The following is an 8025-nucleotide window of genomic DNA, read 5'->3' as shown; positions in this document are numbered from 1 at the left end:
GTCCCCTCCCCCAGGTTCCTCTTGGAGTGTTCACGGCCCAGGCTCATCCCCGTGGGGAGGGAGAGGCGGTTCTCATGTCCCCCGCTTGGAAGGCAGGGACCTGGGAAGATGGGCTGCACAGGTCCATGCTGCCTCACATTCCCACATTTGAGGTCTCTGGGGTCAAATGGTGGCCGCAGCTGGCAGACGGGGGGGCCCCAGTCTGATTACATTTCACCTCTAGCCCGGAAGGTGTTATTACACCCTCGGCCTGGCATCCCAGGCCCCTGGATGGGTTAGGGTGGACTGAGGACCCGCCTCTGCCCCAACAAGCTCTGTGAGGCGTCTCTGAGCCCCAGTTTCCTCCCCTGTGAAATGGAGCTTGGGTCTGCCCCCTCCCTGCCCTCAGCCACCTGCCTAGGGCACAGAGCAGGGGGCACCCTGGGAAGAGGCAGGTAGGGGCAGGCTCCCAGGGACTGTGGGGACCCTGGGCGCCTGGCCCTGTACTCTCCCACCTCCCAGAGTGACCCCAGCTGTCACACTCCTGCCTGGCCAGTGACCCTGGGGCCCTCCAGACAAGCTGCCGACAGGTGTGGTCGGACCCCAGAAGCTCACACGCCACGGCACCCTCTCTCTGCCTCACCCAGGAGATGGAGGGAGTCACCTGACCCACTTCGTATGGCTCGGGGATCCTCAGAACAGTGCCCAGCATGTGGGGAGCCCCCAGCAAAGACCAGCACCTGCTGGTACTGTTGTCTGGGCTGGACCCCGACTGCCAGGCCGGGGTCTGCGGGGTGAGCACAGCTGACCTGTGAATGATGAGATGGCCTTCCGCCCGCCCCCCGGGAACTTCCAGGCCTTCATCGTCTGTGGGGTGGGTGGGGCTGCCCGCTTGGCCCGAAGGCAGAGTGCCCCCGCCCTGCCCACCAGGGTCCTGCACCAGGGGGGCCCTTTCCTGTCCTCACACATACTCTGGGCGGACGTCCTCTGAGAGTGGGTTGTTGTGGGGTCTCGGCCTGGTCACTAACCCTTGAGGATTTTCCTCCCCAGCCCTGCCTTCAACTGCATTTTGTCAGATGAGCACCCCCCTCTGGGGGAGCTGCCCCCTCGCCCCCTCGGACACCTGTGTGGTGAGTCCATGGCCTTGATGTGAGGTCCCACACGGGTCACGTGATCACTTGATGCTCCCTCCCATGGGCCTCCCCACTTGCGGCCTCCTCGGGCAGCTTAGATCTGCTCCAGATATGCTCCTGTGGCCAGGAGAGAGGTTTCAGCAGAGCCGGGTCAGAACCCCGGATGGGAAACACGGAAGGACCCTCCACAGAGGGGCCATGTGTCGGGGATTTGGGGTGGGGGGCAGACAGGGACCGGGAGGGGACCTCACCCTGCAATGCTTCTTTTCAGTTACATACTTTTGGTAAGAAATAGGCCTTTAGGGGCGTCCGGGGCACTCAGTGGGTTGGGCGTCCGATTTTGGCTCAGGTCATGATCTCGCAGTTGACGAGTTCGATCCCCACGTCGGGCTCTGTGCTCAGAGCTCAGAGCCTGGAGCCTGCTTCCGATTCTGTGTCTCCCTCTCTCTCCGCCCCTCCCCTGTGTGTGCTCTGTCTCTCTCTCAAAAATAAGTAAAAAACATTAAAAAAAAACATTAAAAAATTTAGAAATAGGCCTGTTTGGTCCCAGAGTCCTTGGCCTCCAGGTAATCTCACTGTTGTTGGCTCTGCACCCACACAGCCCAGCGTCTATCCCAGGGGTTGGAACCAGAGGAATTTCCGAGGGAGCCCAGACCCTGGGGTGGCAGGACAGGATGGGAGGTACCTGTGTCCTTGCACCCAGCTCAGTGCTGAGGGCTTCAGCCCACAGTGCAGGGATGAGGCAGAGAGGGCAGTGCTGCCCAAGCCCCAGAATGGGAGGCCAGACTCTGTGGAAGCCGTACCCATGGGAGAAGGACAGCCCTCCGGGGCCACCCTGCCCCTCTGAAGGCAGACCCCATCCCAGCCTGCCTGTGGCAGTGCCCAGGGCAGATTTGGGGTACCAGGGAAGGAGCGGGGGCCTTGGGGGCTGCTTCAAGGAAGGGAGGTGCCCAGAGGACTTGCCCGGCCTGGGGGTCCGGCTTCCATGAGGCCCCTCAGAGCCCAGTGAGCCAGTCCCTTCCCTGACTCCCTCCCTGGGTCTGGGCTGAGCAGATGGGGGGCGGAGAGGGGGGAACGTGAGACGGAAGACAGACTTAGCAGTCGGGGTTCTGGGCGTGGCCTGGGCATGGCCCTACTCCATCTCAGCTACGTCTCTGGGGGTTGTGGGGTGGCCCGTGCCACAGATACAGACCCCAGGGCTCCGGTGGGCAGGTGCCCTGTCTGAGCACACACACCTTGAGGCTCCCAGCCTGGTGCTGCTTCTGGCCCCTGCCCGGGGGGGACCAGGACCACGGGTCCGAAGGCCTCCAAGGTCACTCTGGGACAGCCAACCGAGGCTCAGAAGATGCCAAGGAGGCCGGTGCTGACGGGAACTCCAGAGGACACGTCCCCCCTCTGTACACCATTCTCACCAACATCACCCACCGAGCCCGGACCTGCACCTTGGTTTCACCAGCACAAGATGGGACAGGTCGGGGACAGAGGTTTGAGAACGAGAGCAGGAGACATGCGGTGTGTGTGCTCCAGTAAGAGCCAGTGTGGAGGCCACATGAGCCAAGGCGAAGCGCCCGGACACGGGAGGGGGCTGCCCTGTAGGAGCTCCAGGTGCCAGAAGGAGCAGTGACAGACAGGCGAATGCAGGAGATGCGTTTCAGAGTCTCGAGAAACGGATGTCCGGCCTGGACTTGGGGGCTGGGGTCTTCTCATTCATTTCTCCCTGCCTGTGTCCTCTCCAGCCACACTGGCCTTCTGCACGCCGCCAGCCCCACGTCCTTCCCACCTCGGGGGCTTGGCTCACCACCTCCCGCCGGGAATGCCCTTCCCCCCGGCACACGTGCGCCTGCCCAGCCCGGAGGTGGCTTCCTGTGGGGCCCTGCCTGGCCACACTCTCTGAGCCAGCTGTGGAGCCCTGAGTGCTCTCTCTCAGCATCCCGCCAGCAGGCTTGCTTCCCGGCCCCGTGGAGGCGTGGGACACAGCCTGCTCACAGTTGCACCCCGGCACCTAGAACAGGGCTCCTGGACGTTTGTTGAATGAATGAATGAACAAATAGCCCCAGAACTGCTCAATAAAGGAAGGAAGGAATGTGAGGAGAAATGAGGCCTTTTCCCTGCTTCCCTGGGGGCAGATCAAGAGCCGACGGATGGCTTGGTGTGGAGGCCGCTGTCAGCCACGGGAGGCCTCCCTGGACCCCGAGGTCGGACATGGGGCGAGGGAGGGCACTGGGCACCCAAGTCCTGCCCCTGCTCCGGTCCCAGGGCTCTCTCTCTGTCCCCCCGAATGTGGGTGTGGTCTCCATCGGTCTCCAGCCGCCGCCGTGAGGAGGGACAGCCCCCCACAGAGGCTGGGTGAGGAGCAGCTCAGCCTGGATGCCGCCCGGCCGGGAACTTCGCTCGGCGCGATGGTGCTTTGCACACACCTCCCCTGAGCTCCCGCGCGGCAGCGCCTCCCAGCTTTGTTAATGGAAACCTGGTGATCCGTAACCGTGTGGCAGACATCTGCTCGGGGGTGATGTGGGGGTAATGTACGTATCGGTGATCAATCAGCGGATTTGCAAGAGAGGCATAAAGTCTTTAATTATAACGGCGCTGGGCGAGTCTGCGTGGTGGCAGTGGCATTTGAATAGGCCAGAGCCAGCCCTCACCCCTGCGATGTTGTCTGGTATTAAATGCCACTCACTCTGAGGGCTGGGAGACTTTGTGAAGTCGTGGGGTATCACACGCTGGCAAATTGAAAATGTCCCTTCGCGTTCGAGAACATGATTGATACCCTTTGCAAAACAAACGTAACACCTCCTGGTGCCCAGACCTCGCCTGCCCGGCGTCACCCTTTTCGCCACCCGGTGGCCGGTGAGCGTCTGCCCCAGACCACGTGCCCAGGGAGGACACGCTAACCGCCTGTCTGGCCCCCCAGGCGCACCCCCACCCCCCACCCCCCACCCCCCACCAAGGCTGGACCTTCTTCCAAAATTACCCTGTTTAGGACACAGGAATCTCCTGTTCGCCGTCAGGCTGTGCTCACCGGCACAAAACACAGGAAGAACACGGCTAGAACCCAAAAGATAAAACGCACATCGTATTCGCTTCATCGGTAGCAGAAAACTACACCTTCGGACGCCGTGTGCCCCCCACTTATGTGTGACGGCACCAGCCGCGTCGCGCCACCACCCAGGCCGCGTCTGCTACCGTTAAAACAGCGCTCTCTGCACAACCGGCAAAGGGCGTAAATAGCAGGCGTGCACACGGACGACACGTACACGCACACACGGGCACAGGGCCCCTCCGAGCCGCACGAGCCTTAGTGTGGAGGAAGCATCAGCAGCCCATCCCCAGAGCCACATGCCGGGCCCGCCTGCTCGCCGGGCCCCATCTGTAGCACAGGGAGGGGGAATCACGCGACCGTCAACCAGGGCCGGTGTGCCCGCTCCGGAGACAGCCCCAGACAGGGGGCCAGCGCCGTGCCGGCGGGCAGGAGGAGCCACTGGTGTCGGGTGCCTTCCCAGGCAAGAGATCCAGCGGCAGGCATCTTCGGAGAGGTGTCCTTGTTCCTGCTTTCCAGAGGGCTCCTTGAGGCAGGGCTCCCCTCCTCCCACGAGGCTGGCAGGCTGCCCCCTTGGCAAGGCCTGGCCAAACGGAGAGAGTGCGGGCGGGCAGGCGGTGGGCGCATCACCACCAGGGGTCGTCTCCGGACTCAGGGACCAGGCGTTTCACGACATTTGCAAGCAACGGCCTTCTCCCCTCTTCTCAAAACACTGACAGCCACCCAAGGAGTCTGTACAGGGTGGACAAGTGATACTGCGGCCGTTGAACGACGCGTCTGAATCGGAAGCAAGCTAGTCCGAGCGAGTCCTGCGTGGCTCTGCCTCTACCTCCTGCCTGCCTGCCTTCCTTTACTGGTCTGGGTTTTTCAGAGTCCGATAAAGCACGACCATGTAATTCCCAGCTGAGGCAGCCAGCCTTCTTGGGCGTGTTTTTGTTGTTTACAGAATTAGCCAATCATTGTCACCTAGTGGATCAGATTAGGTGTAATCCATACTAATGTTCAAATTAAGTCATGGAAAGCAATTAACTCTGCGAAAATGGGCTGGTGAAAAATGATAAGGTTGGTCAAATAGTTTCACTGTGCATAATTGTGTTTTTTAAGATGCCCGTCTCCACACGGTAATTAAATCATTTACATTTCAAATGGAGTGTACCCACCTCCAAAGCTTGTAATTGTGCGCTCCCTAATTGTACAGCTCGAGTGTAGCAGAATCTGTCAGCCGCCTGCTACGTAGTGTCTGCTCTCTTGGGAAACCAGCCGGGCGGAACACGCCCGAATAGGAGCTAACTCCCTGCTCACAAGAACCAAGAAAAGTGTGCTTCCCCCCATGTTGTCCCAAATTCGGAGCCCCCCTTGCTCCGCCCGTCTTCCTGCCTTCTTTCCTGTATAAAACAGTGCACGGGATTTCTGAAGCAATCGTTGGATATTCTGTCCGCAACACGAGATGCGCTTAAACTTCCGATCACATCGTCCATAACAGGGCCACCGTCAGAAACTCGGGGACGACATTCATGGGGTCAAGGAATATCTGGTTTCACCGTTTGCACTTCTAGCTCTGGGAAGATGCCCACCCACCTCGCCATCTGCATCATCCAGAGCTCACGGGCAGCTTCCAGGGTGTGGGGTCTGTGCAGCCAGTTCTCAGAAGACAGAGGGATGAGGTGCTGCCTTGTCTGTGAGTGAGTGTGGCCCCGAACCTGTATTCATATCCCGCAGAGTGGGGCTGCTCAGTGAACCTAGGGCGGGACCCCATGGGTCTTCCTGCAAGGGAACTTGGGAAGGATGAAGCCAGAAGACTGACCTCTTGTCCCTCCAGCCCATGCTGGTGTTCGGCGCGGAACACGAGTCCGGGGAAGCTAGCGGGATGTGGCAAAACCTGGCTTCTTGGCTGGAGGTGGGGCCGAAATCGCCCGGAAGCCCCGGGACCGACCGGGCGCCAGCCCGGCCTCATATCGTCCACAGGTGGAGGTTCATTTGCTGGGCCTCCAGCCGCGGGGTTCTGCCCTCCTGCTGGCCGTAGGGACCCTTGAGCCCCGGGAAAGGGCCCGGCGCGGACAGGATGTAGTCAATGCTGAACTTGATGCCCCTGTGCTCCGCCTTCCCCAGGGCAGCCGGGCTGGCAGGGGCGGGGGGCTGGCCTGGGGCTGGCTCAGGGGGCCCCTGCGGCCCCTCCGCGCCCCCCGCACGCGCCTGCCCCGCCCCCTCGCGCTTGGGGCCGCGGCGCCGGCGCCGTCTGCGATAGTTGCCGTTCTCGAAGAGGTCCAGCAGCGACTCGCAGCCCGCCGCCAACGTCCAGTAGTTACCCTTGCCCTTCTCGTGGCCCTCCGTCCGAGGCACCTGCGGGAGAGGGCGGGGCTCCGCGGGGGGGAGGGGCTGGCTCCCGGAGCGCTCCCGCCCGCCCCTCCAGGCGTCTGGCTCCGCCTAGGGCTCCAGGGTAAGCCCCCCGGGGCAGGTGCCTGACCTTGGGGTGGGTGGCGCTGCTCACGGGGCAGATTGGAGGCTTGCTGCTCTACAGTCCATCCCCGCCCCCAGCCAGGAAGGACTTGGCCCAGGAGTCCCCAGGCCGACGACACCCAGGGGCCACTCCGGGGAGCGGGGGGTGGGGGGGGGGCGATGGGGGCTCACCTTCACGAAGCAGCTGTTGAGGGACAGGTTGTGGCGGATGGAGTTCTGCCAGGCGCGCTGGTTGGCTCGGTAGTAGGGGAACTTGCGCGTGATGAAGTCGTAGATGCCGGACAGGGTCACCCTGCCCGAGGGGCTCTGCTGGATGGCCATGGCGATCAGCGCGATGTAGCTGCAAATAGGGGCGCATGGGGCCACCCGGGGCTGAGGCGGAGGCCGCCCCCAGCGCCTGGAGGCCCCTCTGGCCAGCCTTTCCCTGCGCCAGGGGCCCCTCCAGAGGGCGCGCGCCTCTGCCCCCAGGGCGCTTGGGGTTGTTGGGGAGCCTGAACCCTGGAGCTCCCCGCTCCCCGCCTCTGCCCAGACCCCAGAAGCTCTCCCTCACACTTGGGAGTTTCTTCAGGGAGGCGGAGAGAGCCTTTCTGGCTACTTCTAAACGTGCAGACGCGTCCCTTCTCCCGGCACTGCCCCGCCCCGAGAAGACAGCCATCCCGCGTCCCAGGCGCGTCCTAGAGAAGAAGGTTGCTGGCCCCCAGGCTCCTACCCCCCCGGCCCCGGGTCACCTGTACGCGGGCCTCGTGAGCCGCTTCTGCTCGTCGGAGCTGCCCACCGGGTAGTCGTCGGCGTCATAATTGAAGCAATTGTAGGGATACTGCGAGCTGTCAAACATCTTGGCGCGCCCGGCACCCGCGGGGGCCACCGTGGCAGTTGCCGCCTCCTCCGTGCCGTCCGCCAGCCCGCCGGGTCTTTGCTGACGTCCTGCTGGACGCGCGCCAGCAGCGTCTGCACTGTGGGCTGCTCTCCGCCCGAGCGGGGAACCTGGGCTTCTGGGGTCCCCCGCCCGCGCCCACCCCGTTCCCTCGCATCCAATCCCAGCGCGGGGGAGGCCCCAGCCACCGGCAAAGCTGCGGAGGGTTGCGGAGCGGGGCTTTTGGTGACCCTCTGACCGGCCCACGGACCCAGGGAGGAGGGAGCCGCGCGCGCGCCGGGTGGTCTGACGGGCGGGGCGCCACTCCCGCCTCCCGCCCCTGCCGCTTCGCGTCGCCGCGCTCCGGCTCCCTCCGCTGGGCCCCAGAGTTCCAGGCAGAGTCGCTGGGCAGCCCTCCCACACCACAGTCCCGAGCCCGAGCTGGGGCTCCTCGCGGGCTCCCTGCACTGGTGGACGTCTCCTCAGAGCTCCGGGGTCTGTGCGCCCTGGGCGCGTAGGGGGACCCCTAGGCTCCTCCCGGGAACCGATCACCAGAGTGGACTCTT

At 63.3% G+C, this 8025-nt stretch overlaps 1 protein-coding gene across 3 annotated transcripts; it reads right to left on the bottom strand.

Annotated features, from left to right (window-relative positions):
- Positions 1-5764: 5764 nt before the first annotated feature.
- On the bottom strand, positions 5765-7712 carry FOXL3 (forkhead box L3). 3 transcript variants are annotated; one of them, XM_042972317.1, is made up of 4 exons: positions 7335-7588; positions 6778-6946; positions 5954-6489; positions 5765-5849 (listed from the first exon to the last, which is right to left on the bottom strand). In XM_042972317.1, exons 1-3 carry the CDS (start codon positions 7439-7441, stop codon positions 6100-6102), a joined length of 666 nt encoding a protein of 221 aa, XP_042828251.1. In that variant the 5' UTR covers positions 7442-7588; the 3' UTR covers positions 5765-5849; positions 5954-6099. The 3 variants fall into 3 exon arrangements, with proteins under 3 accessions (XP_042828251.1, XP_042828254.1, XP_042828252.1); XM_042972320.1 differs by having other exon boundaries at positions 5820-6489; positions 7335-7712; XM_042972318.1 differs by lacking the exon at positions 7335-7588 and adding an exon at positions 7157-7293 and having other exon boundaries at positions 5820-6489.
- Between the last annotated feature and the right edge of the window lie 313 nt (positions 7713-8025).

Source organism: Panthera tigris, chromosome E3 (genome assembly GCF_018350195.1).
Source record: "Panthera tigris isolate Pti1 chromosome E3, P.tigris_Pti1_mat1.1, whole genome shotgun sequence".
Classification (NCBI taxonomy): domain Eukaryota; kingdom Metazoa; phylum Chordata; class Mammalia; order Carnivora; family Felidae; genus Panthera; species Panthera tigris.
This window is presented reverse-complemented; position numbering and strand designations above follow the sequence as displayed.